General features: G+C 41.5%; 1 protein-coding gene across 4 annotated transcripts in view; it reads left to right on the forward strand.

Annotated features, from left to right (window-relative positions):
- The first annotated feature begins 6,142 nt into the window (after window positions 1-6,142).
- LOC116317077 (glutaminase kidney isoform, mitochondrial) overlaps window positions 6,143-20,962 on the forward strand; it is a 30,094-nt gene continuing 15,274 nt past the window's right edge. Inside the window, exons 1-6 of one of the 4 annotated variants that reach the window (XM_031735750.2) lie at window positions 6,143-6,540; window positions 16,342-16,432; window positions 17,426-17,544; window positions 20,017-20,146; window positions 20,325-20,404; window positions 20,680-20,843. In XM_031735750.2, the coding sequence (XP_031591610.1) occupies window positions 6,287-6,540; window positions 16,342-16,432; window positions 17,426-17,544; window positions 20,017-20,146; window positions 20,325-20,404; window positions 20,680-20,843 (838 nt within the window). In that variant the 5' untranslated portion in view covers window positions 6,143-6,286. Of the gene's footprint in view, window positions 6,541-11,859; window positions 12,913-14,351; window positions 15,717-16,335; window positions 16,433-17,425; window positions 17,545-20,016; window positions 20,147-20,324; window positions 20,405-20,679; window positions 20,844-20,962 lie in introns of those variants that run through there. The other 3 variants (XM_031735744.2, XM_039606758.1, XM_039606757.1) reach the window with 3 other exon arrangements.

Below are 20,962 nucleotides of genomic sequence, written 5' to 3' on the forward strand. Positions count from 1 at the left end.
CCTCAGTAAATGCTTTCCTCATGGGTTTATGGTAAACATTGTCCTAATCAGAGGAAACTGAACCACCCTCTTGCCCAAATATGGTCACCTCTGAGTGAAACTGAAACTCCTGGTAATTAAAAGGAAGCATACTTAAAAAAATAAGCCCTCTTAAGAAAGTCTGGCATGTTCGCGCACACGCCAAAAACAGCATTTTGAGCCATTGCTTAAGGCAGAATAAGAAGGTATGTGACTAATGGCGCAGCAAGCTCTTTGTAGTCCTCCAATAACAGGTTGTAGTCATAGTAACAAACCTAACATTTAGTGATAACAATGTTTAGTGTGATTACATATTAGCTTCCCGCTGCAGGGCGGAGCTCCGAAAGCTACTTGAGAACTTGAGCCCTGAGGAACGCTCGTCCTCCAGGTGCCACCGAGACACCTCTAAAGAATTTTCTTCTTCTTCTCCTTCTTCTTCTTCTTGTGTTTGTTTTCTTCTTCATCTTCTTTTTATTTGTTTTGGTTTATAGAGATGAATCCCTGCGCCGACCATTTGCATGAGCGTCACATCAACACATTGTGAAACCGGCCGATGACTCACTCTGACGCAGGTCCTTTTCGCATACCTCCCATCATCCTCTCCCTCTCTCCTCCCCCTCTGTCTCTCCACGCGCACGCACACAGACACACACACACACACGTGGACAGATTTTCTCAGGAGAATAACTCAGCTCATGAACACCCACGCCGTTTTGCTGCTCACAGTGGCAGCCCTGCTCAAACAGCCACCCCTCCCCTCCCTGTCCTTCCACCTCCTCCTCCAGTGCAAGTCACTGCTCATGATGATGATGATGATGATGTGTTGCCGCGGCAACGGCAGGAGGTGGGCGGCTCCACGGGCGGTGGGCGGAAGCCAGCCGCTAAGCGGCGTGGGAGGGATCTGCCGAGCGCACCCATCACCCTCATTTTGAAAGGAGCAGGAAGCCGACTGCTTTTGAGAAGGTGTGGGTGTTGGTGAATTATCGCCTCTCCTCCCTGCAGCTTCGTTAGGGATGTTTGTCTCCCCTCCTTCCTTGCTTCCTTCCTTCCCTTCCTCTCTTTTCTTCCTTTGTCTTCTGCTTTTAATGCCGCATGCAGAGAAAACGCAGCTTAAACTTTGAGGGCTGCTTTGAGTTGGCCGGTTTTCATGAGTCCTGGAGTTGCTTTTTTAAATGTTTTATGCATTATAGCAGAGAAAGAAAGAAACAGGAAGCCAGGCTTTTAAAGAAGCTGTTTGTAGCTTTTAAATTACTAGATGAAGTGAAGAAAAGCAAAGCAGGACTGTCTCCAGTCTTTCTTGCCTCCCCTCCCCTTTAATGAAATTTCCCAGCCGTCAGGGTCACACTAGAGTCAATGTAAACACATCAGTATGTGACTTTTACCAAGAGTGAACGTTTGACTTGGTTTGATCATGAACATAGAAAAGATACACATGGAAGTGTAGGAATAAGCTGGTCTGAAAATCAGGTAAATACAGCCTCAAGGTGAACAGCAACACATGACATAAGACATGTTTAGACATTATTTATTTCATAAAACAAACAAAAATGCTGAAACTGTGTGAAAACTAAGTGCACCCCATGATTCAGCAGCTTGTAGAAGCACCTTTCGCAGCAGTAACTTTACACTTGATCAGTGTGGAGCAGTTTTAGCCCGCTCTTCTTTAGGACATTGCTTCAGGTCATTGAAGTTCATGCACAGCTCTCTTAAATCCACACCACAGCATTTCAGTCAGTTTCAGGTCTGGACTTTGACTTTGTCATTGCATCACCATTATTTTTTTTCATTTTAAGTCATTCTGTTGTAGATAAGCTGCTGTGCTTCAGATCATTATCCTGTTGCATGACTCAGTTTGGGTCAAGCTTTATCTGTCAGACAGATGTCCTCAAATCTGAGTCAACAATGTTTTGGTATACAGAGGAGTTCTCGGTCGACTCAGTGACTGCAAGGTGCCCAAATCATAACCTTTCCACCGCTGTGCTAACAGCTGGTATGAGGTCTTTGATTTTGTGCATTATGACCAAACACCTTGATCCAGAAGTCCTGCAGTTTGTTCAGATGTAACTTTGCAAACCTAAGCAGCGAAGCCGTGCTCTTTTTACAGAGTAGAGGCTTGTCTCATGTCAATCCTTCCAAACAAGCCACACTCGTTCAGTCTTTTTCTGACTGTACTGTCACAAACTTTAACATTTTACATACTAACTGAGGCCTGTAGAGTCTGACACATAGCATATGGAGAGAATTTGCTGGGACGTCCACTTCTGGGAAGACTGTGGCATTGTTAACATGCACCTGAATGCTCCAGACCAGCAAACTAGCAAAACATCTGCTTTATAGAGGTACTATGGGTTTTCACAGGACTGTTTGTGTATTTTGGCTCAGTTTCTGTTAAATAAATAATGACACGGTGTACTATGTCATGTGCTGTTGTTCATTTGAGGTTGTATTTATCTCATTTTAAGTTCCGCTAGGGAGTATTTTCATGATGTCCTGCGCTGGTACAATCTTGTGACTTAAAGAGGTAGAGTGTGCCTTCTTTCACATGAGTGTTTTTAAATGTTTTAAGAGAAATAAAATAGGAGAATAAAAGACGCTGCTGTAACACAAACAAGCACATTACAAGCACATTGTATCATTAAAAGCCTGACGTTCTTTATATTCTTTGGTTTTACAGTAAGTAGGAGGTCATCAGTGAGCTTGTATTTTCAAACCTCTCGGCTTAGAAAGAATCCTCTGTCAGAAATGTGCACATGGTCTGGGACATGTTGGGGCACATTTAATCCCACTGGTTTTATTTTTAGAAGCTCATGATTGTTCACTAAAACGCCTGCAAGGGCTGCAAAAGTATGTGGACACCAAAAGATGTCTTATATAGTCCAAATGAACAGCAGTAAAACAGCAGGTATTCATCTGCCGCCGCTTGATGACAAACCTCTCCTCAGCCATCATCAGTCAGATCATCTAGTTTAGCTCAAATCTGCATAAAAAGGGATTTTTTTAAATGTAAAAATGTCGATTCCTGTCAAGTAAAAACCCTCTGTGTGCAATTGGTTGGAAGTCCCCTTTGCTTCTGATCACATGGAAATCAGATTTTCAGGCCAAATTCATGAATGTTTCATGTTCAAGTGCAGTGGAGGCTTTATTAGTCAGCTCTAATTTGTTTGTTTTATCCTCTTTTGGCTCTCCAGGTGGGTGGAGTTTACCAAGATACAGTCAGATAAAAAAAAAAAAAAAAAAGTTTGGGAAAAGTAAAGCAAACACTTTCCGGTGAGTAATCTGTGGTGTAGGTCATTATTTAGTGATGGGCGTCGAGCTACACCCACGCGGGCCGCAAAGGAGGTCAAAACGAGCATTAAAATGCTGCCTGACTCAGGAGGAAGAGGCCGATAATCTGTAATCTGGTACACTGAGCTCTGCAGATTGAATTAGACCTGAGTGTGACACTGTTTGGGAAATTTCTGATGTGTTTTTCTGTGTTTTTTCTGCAGAGCGTGCATGTGGTTCCCAGATTTCTATCTGCAAATCATCAATCTGTCACTTCATGAATGGAAAGAGGCTGCTGCTCCTACACCCCTGTAAACTAGTCTCACATCACTTTCTAACCAGGAGATGGCGCTGTAAATGTTTTTTTCAAGGACACACACACACACACACAAGGCGAGAGCCTGCAGAGAAAACCCTGAATGTGTGCAACACCAAAATGAACCACAAGGTGGCAGAGCAGCACAAAACATCAGTGACAGTCCTGCACAGTGCTGCTTTAAGCCTCTTTATTCCTCACCACTGTGCAGAGACATGATGCTTTAATATTTATTTAATTACTTTTATATCTCAGGTCTCTTCCAGGGTGTGTTTCCTTGTTTTTGTTTATTTGTTTTTATTGTTTAAAGTTCTACTTGTATCCCTGTAAGGTTTTATAATTGCATTATATAATATTTTTTATAGAAGTCTAGTTTTCATTTTTATTTATTACAGGTCACAGGCATGGACAACTGGTGGAGAGTGTGGACTGTAACTCAGCTGAATGGATAGGAAGCTTAAAAAAAGGGAGAAGCAGAATATTTTAACATAAACTCAGTGACGTTTGCTTCACTCATTTTCAGTGTGGTCCAGAATGTTTTGTTTGTGTGTTTGTTTGTTTGTTGGTTAAGCCATTTAACACTGAACCAAAAACACACACACAATTTGACAGCTTAAAATAGTATTTTTGCACCAACGAGGTGATTCCCAAAGAAATATTAGCTGAGAACTTGTTTTATGTCTGCATGGTGTGCAGTGTGTTCTTAAAAAATTTGAGGAAAATGGAGAAGTGGGGCACAAAAGCAGAAGTATCAGGCGTACCCCCCCCCCCCCCCCAAAAAAAAAAACCAAACAAACAACAAAAACAAAAAACAAAAAAAACAAAACAAACAACAACAACAACAACAAAACTACCTACAGCAGATGTACGGTATCTGAACGTCATGTCCTTAAGAAACAGGAACAAATCCAGCAAATACCTGAAACAGAACCTGAGAGATCCATCTGGACCTTCAGTGGATCCATCAACTGTTCACTGAAGCTTCACATTACACAAGAACTGGACTGAAAATCTGTGACAACAGGTCTGATGGAGGCTCTGTCATGGTTTGAGCTGCATTTCAGCCAGTGGTGTTAGAGATCTTCTGATTGGCAGCAGCTTCATTTTCATCATGACAATGATGCCAAACACACTGCCAATGCAGTAAAATCATACCTGGATAGAAAAACACACAGTGGAACACTATCAGTCATGGATTGGCCTCCCCAGAGCCCGGACCTCAACATTATTGAAGCAGTGTGGGATCATGTTGACAGAGAACAGAACAAAAGGCAGAAACATCCAAAGAAGAGCTTTGAATGTCCTTCAAGAAGCCTGGAGAACTATTCCTGAAGACTACTTAAAGAAATGACAAGAAAGCTGCCTAAGAGAGTTCAGACTGTGCTGAAGAATAAAGATGGTCACACCAAATATTGACTTTCAAACTCATTACTTGTACAATCTCTGATTTTGCCTTATATACTGTATTTACATGTATGTTTGCACATGCTTCAATAAATCACTTCCTATTTTCCTACCAAAGTATAAAGAAATGAGGGATGACTCAAGATTTCTGCACAGCAGTGTGAGTTATATAGCTGTGCAAACTTGTTTATTTGAATCATCTGCACATGATTTCTGCAGGCCAAGCATGAAGACTCATGCACATGAGTCAGTCAGCAAATATTAGGCTTAAAATATTTCAATTTAGTGATGTTTATGACATTACTTCACTTATATTGTGTTTATTCTTAAATTCTTGTATATGTGTTATGGGGTTTCCAGCATTCATGTGGCACACATAATAACATTTCTACAACTAAGAGTGCAAAATGTGCATTTAACTTAAAATTAATGCAGACTACATACTTGTGACTCATCCTATAATTTGTTTTTTCCTACTTAACTAAAACTGGATGGCTAACTTCCATCGTATCTTAAAATATATACTTTTTGTCTCTCCAAAAGTTATGTCTGTGCTACAGCAGCCACAAACAAAGCCTACATGAAAATGGAGTGGATAAAGAAGAGTGGGCCAGTAAAAAATAAATATAACATGAACAAATAGGTCTAAAATGTATCATGCTTAACATAAAGCAGTTCAAATAAATAGAAAACGTGTAGTAAAACATTAAAATAGGAAATTATTTGAATAAACAATAATAACTGTAAATAAAATACAGTGAAATGATTTGTAAAAACGTGACGTAATACAATATATTGGCTCTATAAAGTAAAAGAGCTAAAAAGCTAAACTATAATAGAATAAAAACAGCCATTAAATGTAGTAAATTCAAAAATATGATTGTTTTCGTTATTGTATGAGTTTATAAAGACAAAAAAGATTCAAACTGTGCCTAAAAACATATAAAAAATGGGCAAATACTTATAAATAATATAAAAATGTTCGCTAATTACGGGAAGTGATGGAGATAACAGGACCAAAACACGATTCACAACCGTGGGCGGGACTGTTAGGACTTCTCACCAATTAGGTGCGCCCATGGGTCAAGCTCGTCCAATCACAGCTCACGCGGTGGATAAGGTTGGTTGTATCCCGCTGGGGAGCTTTTTTCCGCTGTTGAGTCAGCGGGAGAACCGTTACTCGACCGAGACAGCGGCGCTCTCACCGGGAACAGACCTCTACGATACGTCCACACCGTCTTACAGTAACTCCACTGCACAATTCGTCTGTACCACAGGGTTGAAATGTTACATCTTCGGTCTACAGTAACGCTCAAGGAGTTATTCCAGACTCAGTTGAAGCGGTCGCTCACAGGTAGGGTCGGCGTTAAAGCAGCACCTGCTCCCGCCGCCTGCTTCAGCACCCTGAGTCCTGATGGACGGTCACCGGGCAGAGGACGGTTTTCTGGCTGGAGAGCCCCTCAGCACTTGGCCAGGAAGTACGCATTGAGAGGCTTTTGCTCCAATGACTCTACCGGCAAGGACTCTTCAACAGAGAAGTGAGTAACGTTAACAGTAGGACGAACTCAATAGAAAAAAAGGAGTATTTTTAATGGGGCGGTAAACAATCATGACATCCAGGTGCCTTTACCTTGAGGCTTCTCATTTACAAAAAATGAACCAGTTTTACTTACAGAAAATACGCGGAATTTAAGAAATGCGGCTAATTTCTCGTTGTAGTTAAAAATTAATCACTTTATATATAACACTTGCACAAAAAGGGACGTTATTTGAATTTAGGCTTTTTACAACGTAGTTTGGTGCAAAGGGTCTAACGCGCATCACACGAAGTGGCTAGCTGCTAGCTCTGATGTTCATTTAGCTCAGCCTGCTAAAGGCTGGCAAGGAAGGTTGGGTTTTCCGGGGAACTGTGCAGGTCAGGGGCTGTAGATGAGGGGGATTATGGGTGCAAGTGACCGGTGATAGTACGCCCACCTACGGGGTCAGGTCAGTGAGGAGCTCCGGTAGGTAGCGATGGAGGTAAATCCAACAGCTATTATCGGACAAGTGTAATATACCTAAGATGACTTAGTAGTTCCAGTATGAACCCAAGCATGTTTTGTGGCATTAACTTGCTCTAAGCGGGTGGCGATTAGTGAGAATGTACTCAATGGAAACTGGTGGAAAGGAAGTAAATTTGAGACGTGTCCGGGAATGGAAGCACATGAGGTGGGGCAAGCCTGATATCGTGACCAGCTGCTAGAGGCTGATGCCTCCATCCATCCAGACTCAGGGAGGCATCAGCCTTCACCAGGTTACCCAGCCGGGTCAGTTTAAACGAAAAATTAAGGACAACTGAGCCTGGTTAATGTTTGGATCTCCACTCCACACCGAGCATCAGCTCCATGCATATTCAAGGTCACCCACGATTGCTTCCATAGGAGTGCAGCTACTGACCTGAATTAATACACTTATAATTAATTATAAAGCACAGTGTATGCCACATGATGAGAGGCAAAGTAAAGCAAGTCTAAAGTATAGACGCTTGTCTCTGCCTCTGGGGGGAAAAAAGAAAAAAAACTATATACATTATAAATAAATATATAAACAAACTGCTGGGTAGAGCCAAGCCACAACTTCCAAGTAAAAATTTTGAGATACTAACCTGAAATTTTCTCTTATGGATGCCAAAAATGTTTCTTCAGTGGCTGAAACAAAGTTTTATTTTAAATGCCTCTAACTAGCGACATAAATAAAAAATAAGTAGAAAAATCCAGTATAAATCATTGATAACATTAATAATAACAATAAATTAATCTGTTACATTACTAATAGTAAAAAATAGCACAATGAATCAAAATAAAGATAAAATAATGAAAACATAGACACAAGTTAAAATCAGTTTTTCCCATGTTAAATGTTTAACACATATATAGTTGTGGGCATGTTCTAGGGTGGAACGATCGTACAGCACACATCTTTAATGACTTTAGAAAACAAGAATTTAGTGCACAAATTTGTATTTATTTGGGATTTTCTCTGATCCACACAGGATTAAAAGTATACATACAGGATCAAATATATACATAAACTCCCACTAAATGTTTCTTAGCGTGTTGCACCTTGATTGGGTGGTTTTGGTAGCCATCAACAAGCTTCTGGTATAATTGTGGCTGATATTTGACCACTCTTCTTGGCATTTCATTAACGTTGGTTGGCTTCTTGCCACAGACGTCCTGTAAAATCCGGAATCAAATGTGAAATGCTGCTCCTCACACACAAGGTCTTGAATAATCAGGCCTTGTCTTATCTTAGAGACCTCATAGTATCATATCACCACAGTAGAGCACTATGCTCTCAGACTGCAGATTTACTTGTGGTTCGTAGAGTATTTAAAAATAAAGCTGGAGGCAGAGCCTTCTGCTTTCAGGCCTCTCTTTCTGTGGAACCAGCTTCCAGTTTGAGGAGCTCTTTCCTTTCCTTTCCCTGAATCCTGAATGTCTCTTTCTCCAAAAGTGTGTCTTTGTCCTGTCTTCATCCCCTCACCCCCATGGTCATGCTGGTTCTGCTGGAGGTCATTCCTGTTAAAAGGGAGTTTTTCCTTCCCACTGTTGCCAAATGCAAGGGTTTATTTAGTTTTTGTGGTTTCTCTCTATTCTTATAGGGTCTTTACCTTACAATGTAAAAGCTTATTAAGGTGACTGTTGTTGTTGTGATTTGGCGCAATATGAAAAAAATTCAATAGATTTATTATGAATGTCAGTCTTTAAAAAGGTCAAAGTAAAATACAGAATTAAAAAAAAAAGTATGTATGCCAGTTGGGGAAAAAAAAACAATCTTCCAAATATAGAAATAAAAAAAATTTAAAAAAAAGTTAATAAGTCCTAATAGGTTGTATCAAGAATAGTATAAATTAGAATTAAATAAATTAAACTCAGTGTTTGTGGTTCCTCCACAGATATACACTGTCATGAATCATCTTTCTTTAATATCATGAAATTCAGCTACACTAGCTTATTGTCTATCAAATAAATAAGTAAATAAATAGAAAAAACATAAAAGAAAATACAGACTAAAAAAATAGAAAAATCTTGGAGATAAAAAGCAGTACAGAGATGAGGTGCTGTGTTTTCATGTAGCGGCATATTAATTGATTTTTGTGTCATTTTAATTTAAATTTGCTGTCTTTTGGACCTCCGTAGAAATACAGTGAATGAAAATATGAGTGTCAGAATTTTGAATAAGTCTGTTAATTTATACTATCATCAGGAGAGGGGGCTGCAGGACAGCCACAGTGGAGGGTTTGTAATTTCATTATTTTTAGAGGCAACTCATTAAGAAAATATATAAAGATGCACATAGTTGCTGAAGATCCAGCGTGATAACCAGCCGGCCGATCATTTCTTCCCCTCGGAGCAGCTCTGACACCAGCCTGTCTCCTTAGAGAGCTTCCACAGTCATAAAATGCCTCATTGCCCCTCCAGGACAGAGTTGCCCCACTTGTTTCTGTTCACGGACAATTTGCTGAAGCTACCGGCGGCATTCAGGCTGTCGCTCTGCTCAGCTGACTGGTTGTCAGCACTAGCATGCCTCCCCCGGAGGTTAATCCAAGTCTGAGCCAAGCTTCGGCTCGTTCTGTGAAGATCACTGTGTGAAGTTTATCTGCAGCGTGAATCACGGTGAGCAAGCAGATTCATCGTCTTCTTGAAAAACTCAACGCTTTTGAGGAACTCAGTGACTTCTCTCTATTAGGCAGCTTAAAGGAGCTTTGTTTACGTGTCAGGGATCGTACATAGACAGCACATTTAGCTTCCAGGTGATTTCCATCTGCAGTTCCTGGACAGCTACTCACAATATTAAATATCCTGTGTAATATAAAGCCTTATAAAAGAGAGTAATATAAGAAGATATGCAAAGAAAGTCTAAAAATCCTCCAGCCATACTCCCACACATTGTAAAACCTTCTCATAGCCACACTCATCAGTTTATGTCCATAATAGGGATTGATTATTGGGTTAGTTTTTCAGCATTTCAGGGTTCTTGTGGGTCATTAAATGGCAGTCTCCAACATCCAGCAAATCGAATCAGAAACATAAAAATGTAAAGATCTGTAGTTTAATCTGTAATATCGGTTGTTTTGTTGCTGATCAGGCAGTTTGATTAAGTTTTTGATTGTGACTACAGTCTGTCTCGTTTGTGGCTCTGCCCCTCTGTAGGCCTAAACTACAACATCGCCAGCTTTTTTCTTCAATTCTAGAATGTTTTTATTCACATTCTGAACTAAATACTGCAGGTGGGAGTCACCAGACACCCCACATGATATGCGATATTTTACTTTTTGTGATATGCTGACTATTGCAGAAACACACACTGTGATTTATCACCTTTTTGCTCTCCAAATTATGTCCTCAAATTAACCTCAGTCAGTATCTGTTTTATCCAGTAAGATAAAGTTATCTGACTTCTAAATGAGTCGGTCTGCAATCAGTCTGGGATTGAATGGGGTCAAGTTGGCAATTACTTGCAAACTGTTTCTGACAAAACGGCAATGAACTGATAAATCATGGAAAATCACATATCTGTTGCTGTCTTACATTTTTGTCCTCAGATAACCAGAATACAACCAGTCGAGTTGTGCTCATTCACAAAGACTGGTCCAGATTAATGGCAACGTGTTGGCATCTGTCGGCATTTAAAAACTAGACGGCAATTATTTGCAGTCTCTCTGAGAGTGACTGAAACAGTCCAAGTCAGACTGCAGCTGTTTGCAGAAAGGTTGCACAGGTCTCCTGATAGAAGTCAGTCACCCTCAACAGGGTTTAATACAACCAGGAAGCAACCATTTTTTTTCTTCTATTTTTGTAGATGTAAACAGGTTGCTGTCCTATGTTTAGCTTGCAACACGAAATATTCGTGCACACATTCACTCTGATGGATGCATCTGGGTCGACTCAGTGTCTCACCTGAGGATACCTCGACATGCAGACCACCTTCTTACACAACCACCCCACAGCTGTTTATTAAGACATAACAGTATTACATATATATTAATCAGGGTTTCTTCAGTCAGGTTGTTGGACTGTTTTGTTGGCGTTCAACACATAAGATGTACATCCTGGTGTTTGTTGCTGCTTTCAAACACTGAAGTCTGAAAAGAAGAGACAGACAGGCTCAGCCTGAGCTCCACTCTGACTCTGAGGGCTCTGAGGCCGTGCTTCAGCTAGTAAGGGCTCAGAGCTGTTTGCGATGCAGAGGAGCTCACCCTGCCTAAATCATGTCTTCGCTTTTTAATTATTTATTTATTTTAAGCACCGTGAGCTGGCGTGCCGCCCAGCAGATGTCAGGGCCTTGAGCAGATGAGTCAGTCGCATAGATCGATTCGTGCAGCACCGCCTCTCTCTCAGCGCTCCCAGTCTAATGTCTGCCTCCGCCCTCTCCAACCCACCAGCAACAATTTGTCATGATGCCTGTGAGGCGGTGAAACCAGCGCCATCGATCAGATTAAATAAATGCAGCAGATACTGACGGCTCAATTCACACAGAGACCTCCGCCTGTCAGTGCGAACACCTCAGGCCCCGACTTGAAGGGAGTCGCACCATCTGATGGTGGGCTCAGAGGGAGATCTGTGGGAATATGATGGTGGTGTATTAGTGTTAAGGCCTGGTTGGAGAAAACAATGTAATGTGAGGGTGATACTGTGTTTTTTTTTTTTTTGTTGTTGTTGTTGTTTTTTTGTCCTCATAATTTTGTGAGTTTCTTGCAAATTTTGGTTTCAGGAGAGCAGGCAGAGAGCTCACCTGCTTATTCAGGTGAGCCATGGTGGTGCATAATTTTCCTGGCTTTTTCTTGGTAAGTTTCTGCCTTTTTCCCCGTATGTCTGGCAGTTTCTTTGTCATAAATTGAATTTGGTTTTTTCTCACAAATTTGCCAGTAAATTCTTGTTAATTTGCAGGGTTTTTTTCACCATAAAGCTCCCAACTTTTTTAAACATAATGTGGGTGAGTTACATCTGTTTAAACAGCTGCCTTAACATTGATGACAAAGGTTTGAAGCATTTGTGTTAGTAGTGACGGGTAAAATACTGCTCCTGTGGGGGTCTAGGCACAGAAAGGTCACGTGTGAAGGAAACCTCTCCAGATTCCTGCTTCAGTTCGGTTAGATGCCATTTCGATGACTCTTCTGGAAGAGGCTCGCTCATCTGCAGTACAGGAGAGAGTTTTGTGGAGTGGCTGCTGCTGTTTCAGCTTCTCTTTGCGTTGACCTTTAAAAACAAACAGAGCGAGAGGAGGGGGAGGGAGAGTGTGAGCGAGAGTACTAATGAGACCAGCTGAGGTAGATTAATGAGACCATCCAGATGTTCCAGTGTCCACCTCTAACCTGCCTGTGGTAATGATGCTCCCACAGGGGAAGTCTCTCACTCAAGAAGGACCCTCTTACTTCATTATTATTTGATTACAGTGTCATGTTCATTTCAAGTGTTACACGGTTAAAATCCACCAGCAGCTGTTTCTGTTTCATTTTAGGCCAAATGTTTATTTATATGGAAATGGCTGCTTGCTTTTGATTAGAGCAGAGACCTCTGACTCCAAAGCCGGCTGGGCCTCATTTGTTTCAGTGGTGGGAAAAAGTATAGTAGTAGTAGTAGTACTCAGTCATAGTAGTCATTTCAGATTGTACTATTCGTTTGTATGTCTCATAGTGCATTTCAATGCTGCATGTTTTTAATGTGATTCACTGTGAAACGCTGCATTTAATGTCACAGCTTCTGTTTTATTTCTTGTCCTGACAGCAGTGTGATCTGAAGACGTGCACTGTGCTGATCATATGTTTGCTCACTGTTACAGTTTCAGTTTAATGCCACTGTTACTAATTCAGTGTTATCCCTCTTCACTCTCTGTCTCCCTGTTGTTGATCTTCTTGCTTTGCATTTGTAAGTATCTTTCTATTTGTCGTTTTAGTCTCTCTTTTTTTAAGTTTTTCAAAATAAAATCTGTTTTCCAGTAGAAGTAGAGGTTTTCTACAGAAAGCCAACTGCTTTTACTTAGACATGACCTCACTTCCTCCCAGTGGCTGCGCTTCAGTCCCCCTCTATTCTACCTCACCCTCCATCCTTCCATCCTGTCTTCCTCCTCTTCCTCAATCACACACTCTCTGATGTGTATTCCTTCCTCACCAGCAGCCTGCATTAATGCGGTCAGAGGTGGAGCACGATGCAGCGACCCCGACATGCGAACCCAGACGGCGTGTGAACTGTTTGTAGTGTTACTGCTGCGTTTCACTGATGCTGGAAAGTCAGAGCTTCCTCCTAAGGCACCGTTAAAGAATCCGATTTTCAAGTATGGGGCGGTATTCCTCTGAGAGGTGCAACCTAATGTAATCTATTCAAACAGACACACTTTTAAAATATATGTGCTCCTCGCTGAGACTTCCTGACTTTTCACCCTGAGTGGAACTTGGCACAAAAGCTATAAATCTGACTTTCAACTCGCTGCCAGTGTTTCCTCTCTTGGTTTCTGCAGCAGTGGGCCTCAGGAAAACCCCCGTTCACATCTGTTACTTTAGTCCAAGTCACTCTGTGTTTCTCACATATTCAGGAGCTATGTGTGTATGTTAGAGATGCTCCAATCCAACCTTTTTTACTTCCCACACCCATGTAAATAATAAGCTATACTCCCTACCCTGAGGAAAAAGACTGGGAATCATTCTTTAATATTTAAAACCACATGAGACTCGACAAAAAACATTATCTATAAATAGAAATTATTGGGAGGAAATCCTTTTTATTTTAGTTGGAAGGGCAAACTATAGTTTCAGGAATTCAGTTCAGACTCAGTTTAATTCAGTTCTATAAGTGCAGTCAACACAAGGACGAAAGCAGCTTGAAGTAAAAAGCACTGTTGCTTAAATAAAGTCTGGTTTCTCCTTTACTGTGAGTGCCCCTCCTTGCACACAGAGTGGAGTAGACACTGATGGGAAGCTTTTATGCTAATGGTAATGTGACATGTTGTCTCCATCGACAAAGAGTGAGCGCAAGAAGCTGAGAGTGAAAGCTTCTGTTAATTGTCCATTTCCTCTATTAGATGTTGTAATTTTCTGATGGTTGCTGCTGCTGCATGATTCCAGAGGAAGCTCTGCTGATGCTGAAATTATAATCTGGTACATTTCTGCTCTCATGTATCCAAACTTGGCTCCTTTTCTTTATTTCTGGTTGTCTGCTGAGAGGAGCTGCCTGCCAACTCAAGTTTGACCTTCAGACATCCTCTCCTAGCACCAAGCCGCCCCCCCATGATGCATTGCAGGTCATCGTGAGCACCCAGAGCTTTGCACAAATCCAATTTGGTGTTGGTATGAATCATAGCAGAGAGCCTGCTGTGAGCCGTTCGTCCCGTCTGCCTCCTGACACGCTACTAACCTTCCTCCCAGAGACGACTTCCTGTGGACACTCTGCTCCGAATACCAGCCAGGAAACAGTGCTAGATTCTCAGGTTTCCTTGAAGGGGACATTTTCTGCTTTGATTTCGGTCACGTGTGCGATGTTTCACACTCACACTCAGGTAGTTTTTTCTACTCGTGGCTCTCTCAGAGAGGATAACCCTTAATAAGGCCATCTCAGCACAAAATCCCCACCCACCTCCTGTCTAGAACCTTAGGGACAGGAAGTCAGAAGAAAGTTGTCTAAAAAGGGAGGAGCTAAAAAGTTTGTTTTAGACAGAGGGTGAACTGAGGGGCTGCAGTATAATTTAAAGAAGGATTATTTTGAACTATGAATTATCCAGAGCTGCTCTGGTAAAGGCCAAGAATTAAAAAACATGGAGGTGGACATGAGCAGAATCGGTTAACTGTGATGATTTTTACCTTTTACTAAAAGCTCATACTGACCAAAATGCAAAAAAACTGACTTGTAGCCACCGCTAATTTGCAGACCTTGTCCCTGGTTAGGCTTTTAAGCTGCACCATATCAAATATAAAATCAGACAGTTGGAATACAGAAACTAATACAAATAGAAACATTCAGAAAATATATTTTAATGATCACAGATTTGCTTTTGTTTAAACTATAATCTTCCATTTACATTAAAAATTTAGTAAGATAGTGTTTCAAATCTGAGCCAATTAACTGTAAAAGATGACTGACCAAGTGTTGTTGTTAATATTTAGGTATTTACAATAACTGTTTGTAGTTCCTCTTGTGTGGGACTAGTATTGGACCCCATCACTGTCTATTTGTCCTTCAGTTCAGTTATATTCCAAGTTTGAGTATGTGAAGTTTGATAAATGATTGTTGAAGTTGGAGGGTTAGAACAAGATTGCAGGTATCAATCAATTAAATCGTCATTATTGCCCCCAATTAAATGTTGAATCGTTTAAATTTATATTTGTGAGTTGCGAGGCATTTGTGCAAATTTGTTGACTTGTGTTCATCTTCAACTGTTACCATTTTATAGAGGGAAAACAAAACAAGGTCTAATTGGTTCTGCCAAGTGTTTTTCATTTATTTCTTTATTTGCTGCTAACTCAGCTCTGAAGGATAAAAATGGGGCTCTGGTGACGCTGCAAGTCTGACGTAGGGTTTTAGCTGCCACGCCGAGTGCTAACCTATCACTCTGGTTGTGTGTGTGGTTTTTTTTTGTTGCTGTTTGTTTTGTTGTTTTTTTTTCCCCTAGTTTTCTTCCAGCCACTGAACACCGTCAGCATGCCGGAGGCCTTGGCTAGTCTCCCTTCCCAGCTGCAACAGTTAAGGCCCAGTCATCACATCCCAGACTGTGTTTTTATCCAGCTGATTGCACCAACACTGCGACCTCACACAGTGTGAATGACGAGGGCTGTAAGGGTTGTCTGTCATGAAGTGTTGGTAGTTTTTGTTGTGCTGCAGTCTCTAAACTTAAAGCTAGGAAAGAAATTTAGCACTAAATTCTCTCCTTGGCTTGAAGCGTTTTGGGTTAAATTCTGTGTAAACTTGGGTAAATCGTTAAATCTTGGGTTTTGTTAGCTTGCATGCTGGGAGCTTTTCAAACACATTCCTGGCTGGTATTCAAGCAAGGTACAATTAACAATTCCTGTGGCCTCAAAGCAGCGTATTAACCTCCTGGAAAAGTATGTTACTAAAAGTATGGAAGTATACTTTTCCACAGGTTTTAATGCTGAGGTAAGGCAAGCTGAGGCCGTGTTTTCCTTACTGTTATTACTCACTGCTTCTCCCTGCAGTGAAAAAGCTTTTTCTTCTCCCTCTGCTGCAGTCCCCCCCCCCACCCTGCTCCTCCTCCTGTATCTCCACATTTCCACCACAGCTCCTCACTGTGGAGTTATTTTTCTCATTTTTCTGTTTCTGCGTGTTTATTTTTGCTTCCTGCAGGAGAAGAAAGGCGGGCATCCTGCCCAGCCTGGAGGATCTGCTGTTCTACACCATCGCAGAGGGCCAAGAAAAAATCCCTGCACACAAATTTACCACAGTGAGTTATCACAGCAGTGATATGTCTGAGAGTTGGATATTTATGGCGTCGGAACCTTTGTTAAATAGAAATATTACTAGAAATAAATTATACAAGAGAAAATGGGCTCAAATCGCCCACAGTAATGGAGACAGAGTAACAAAGCAGATCTCACTTATTATTAAACTTCATTAGGGGAGTAATGGAGAAGATTAAGTCATTAAACATTGTGCAGATTTGGATAGATCTTAGAAGTGAAATCAGGTGTTGGCTTAGAATCACATAAACTTGTTGAAGATATCTATATCTAAATTCCACTTGGAGTGAAAGTACAGTGGTGTACTACCATCCTGCAGTGTTGGAAGCCAGTCTAAAACCAGCTTGAAACAGGAACTTCGGGGTGGTTTTATACAACAGTTCCTCCCCTGGATAAATGACCCATAAAAACTACCAATTAGATGTTGTGGTTATCATCTTCGCTGTACTCCATCCAGCTGCAGCAGATGGCCACCCCTTGCTTAGCCCGCTGGAGTTCTGCTGGAGGTTTCTTCTGGTTAAAATTCAGTTTTTCCTTCCCACTCATTGCTCATAGGGGTTCATATGATTGTTAGGGTTTTCTCTGTATTATTGTAAGGTCTTTACAATATAAAGCGCCCTGAGGCAGCTATTGTTGTGATTTGGTGCTATATAAGTACAACTGAATTGAATCAGTTATGAAGGTGAAAAGAAGATGGGAAATCCACACAATGTTGACAAATGGATAAATAATGCTGTGGTGACTTAACTGAAATAAGACTTTCATAAAATGTATGACAAAAAGCATTTACAGTATAGCAGCTAAATAAATGCGTGTCACACATAAATTACTGACTTGTTGGCAGTGATTCAGCCTTGTAGCTTTCTGAATTATGAGCCCCTCCTGTCAGGCTCTGGAGGAATCACAGCGCATAGCTTTATTGATTTTGTTGTCAGGCTGTCTTAATCCTGGTGTCTCTCTCTTCTCTCTCTGCACAGGCTCTGAAGGCCACAGGGCTTCGCACGGGAGACCCGCGGCTGAAAGAATGTATGGAGATGCTGAAGGTGACCTTGAAGACAACCTCAGACGGAGCGCTGGACCGACACCTCTTCAAAAAGTATGCCTGCCTTTAATTTACTGAGCAAAGATGGATTGATGTGGGAGTTTTCTGCACTCTCATTTAACAAACTGCAGCCTAATTAACTCCATAAAATTTAATAAAAGGTCCAGATGTGAAGCTTGAGTCAAAAGCCAGATGTTGGATTTTACTGTTATGTATAAGAAGACAGAACCTTGCATTGACTATATGGATATTCTTTATATATAAATATTTAGTGTTTTTTAGCTGTATCCTGTGTTTAATGCCCTGCCTGCTGTCCCACCTTTATGACCAGCATCAATGTTTCATCACAAGAATTATTAAAGCTGGTTAGAGTCCTCTGCTTGTCCCTGCAGCAGAACAGGGTCACTGCATGCCATTAATCATTCATCATCCCTCGCTTTGCACGTCAGCAACCCGATCTTCAGGTTTTCATCACCCAGAAAAAATCTGCTCAGGGAAAACTGGTAGACTTCAATAACTTGAGATCAAATTGTTAATTAGGAGATTCACAGGTGAAGATTTGGAGTAGATTTGGCGCAATCTGGCTATGTTCCAGTGTTTGGAGGTTTCATTTTGACACTGGCTTCTTATTCTGAAAAGGGGAAAAAAAACAAAAAAACAAGGTGTTTTTGGTTTCCACTTTGCATAAAACTTAACAATGTTCCTTGTAATCTAACTTAAAATGATGGTGCACTTAAAAAGTCCACAAATTTACCTCCTGCCTCCTTTTCCACATGACTTTACTTTGACCTGAGGACTGAGGAAAAGGAAAAACGGCAGTGCTCAGAGAATACAACTGCACTCGATCACGGCCGATTTGTTCTGTGATGGTAAATGTTGCTGACTTGGGCCTGCTGTGGGGAAACTGGAACGTGCAGAAGGCCATCACACGACCTTCAAATTCATGTTTATTTGGTAATCACAACATTTTTAGCCACACAAACCTGTTGTTGAAACACAGCTGGAGAGGAAACAAAGATATGTGGAGTGAAATGACATCCCCACCTCCACCCTCACCCCCTTGTGTTGTTGCATCACTGCTGTCTGGCCCTCCCCGGAGGAAACGACATTGAGACAGAACTGGGTGACAGCTTGGTGAGATTGGGCATATGATGGCTCACCGGGGAGCGAAAAATCCTCACTGAACAGACCCCGAGCCGGCGCTCCTGGCTGGCGTCCATCACTTCCGCTCCCCGGGCTTATTTATAGAGCCTCTCAGAGGGAAGCACGTGAGCGGGCGGTGGAGTGTAGCGTGTGTTTTCTCTGCAGGGATTAGACCGCTCGATGCAGTGAGATAGCCAAGCTGTAAATCTCTCTGCTAACGGAGAGCTTCTATCTCACCGCCTTGTTACGTGGAGCCGTGTTTACTACAAGGTCTGCATCCATAATCACTCGTATAAAAAGGCCCAGGACAAAATCTATAAGTGGTAAAAAAGCCAGAGCATGCTGCTTTAAGGGTGATCTAGAGTACAGAACGTGTTGGGAAAAGGAGTACATATTTTCTTTTATTGTTTAATTTTAATTCCATGCTGCGAGGGAACAAGCGGGGATCTTTTCCTAAAACTACAGCAGCCGCAGCGAAAGGTCAACAGAGTTGGCCGAGTTGAGCTGAGGATACAGCTCTCACAGAACAGTTACTGGAAAATTTTAGCCTGGAAATAGAAGCTTTGAACCAGAAAAGCAAATATAGTCAGGTCTGTCTGTACACTAGCACCACAGTCGGTCTTTGAAATGCACACTTTCAGCTTTAACTCAAGGGATTTAACAAAAGTATTGCATTAGTTCTTTATTATTTAGACATTTTTACACAGTGTTTTTTTTTATTTTTTTATTTTTTTACAATTTTTAGATATTGAAAAGTACAATTGACTGACAAGCCCGTCAGCCTTTATAAGGTTTATAAAAAGATGCAAACCACTGGTTACACTCAAAAAAAGCAAGGCCAGATTAGAATTTACCAGAGAATATCTGAAAGAGACTCCACAGATCTGGAAACAAATGTTTTAGAGAGATGAAACCAAAATGAGCTTCAACCAAAGAAACGGCTCCTGGTCTGAAGCATATCACATCATCTGTCAAACATGGTGGACGTAGTGTTATGGTTATGGGCATGTATGGCTCCCAGTAGAACCAGACCACTGGTGTTTATTGATGATGTGCCTGCTGACAGAAGCAGCAGGATGACTTGTGAAGCACACCTGGCTATACTCTCTACTCAGACTCCTCAAGTTTAGGTGTTGTTAAGAGGAAAAGAGCTGAGCAAGGGAGCGCAGACTCACTGTATTTAGTCTTATCTCGTGTTCAAAAATCAGAAATTTCCCTAATTATATCTAATGTTATATTTAGTAATGCGTGCCCTTAAAAGCTTTGTGTTCATTAACTAGCTCCATACTTGTCATTAAAGTCTCAGAGGATTTGAAGCAGTCAAGGTCAATAAGGACGTTCTGTACTCCTCAGCCTAAATATTTGTCTTCTTTCCTGCCTCAGATGTGTCCAGAGCAACATCGTTCTGCTCACCCAGGCCTTCAGGAAGAAGTTTGTTATTCCAGACTTCCAGTCCTTCTCTGCTCACATCGACGAGCTGTACGAAAACGCCAAAAACATGTCTGGAGGGCAGGTCAGTGAGAGCAGAGCTGAGTAGAACTGTATCTAACCATTCTGTATAGACCAGTTTTAACAGTGCGAGTCATTTGTCTGTTTGTTAAATACTTTGTGATATTAAATAACAGCCAGGACAAGATGGTTGGGAGTGAGGAATAGGTCAGATTAAACCTCACTGTTTCTTCACACTGTAGGTGGCAGACTACATTCCCCAGCTGGCACGCTTCAGCCCAGACCTGTGGGCCGTCGCCCTGTGCACAGTCGACGGACAGAGGTACTCTGATTACGTGTAGAAGAACCTACAGAGTATGGTTTCTTCACCAGAGGCTTTGTAGTAAATGTATTTTTCACAAGTGGCTGTCAGATATGAGAGAATGGGGATGTGGTCAGGCCTTTATCTGTATAGGAAATGGTAAAAGCCAGACTTATCATTACGTAGATTTAGAGAGTTTTTCTATTTCCTCTCACTCTGAAAAGCTATTGAAATAAACCTTAATAGTTTGAAGGTATAAGAATGGCAGTGCAGTGAGACACTTGTGTCTTTTGCAGGCACACTGTCGGCGACACCAAAGTTCCCTTCTGTCTGCAGTCCTGCGTGAAGCCGCTGAAATACGCCATCGCCGTTCACGACCACGGCACTGAGTACGTGCATCGCTTCATCGGCAAAGAGCCCAGCGGCCTGCGCTTCAACAAGCTCTTCCTGAACGAGGACGGTGAGGAAACGGTCACTTCACACCTTCACATGGCGCACAGGTGCATGCACTTTCTGTAAGAGGAGCCATTCACGTGGCCTGGTTTCCATGGCGCCATGATAAATTGTTAAGGAGCGTAG

The sequence above is a fragment of the Oreochromis aureus genome, linkage group 23 (assembly GCF_013358895.1).
Source record: "Oreochromis aureus strain Israel breed Guangdong linkage group 23, ZZ_aureus, whole genome shotgun sequence".
Classification (NCBI taxonomy): domain Eukaryota; kingdom Metazoa; phylum Chordata; class Actinopteri; order Cichliformes; family Cichlidae; genus Oreochromis; species Oreochromis aureus.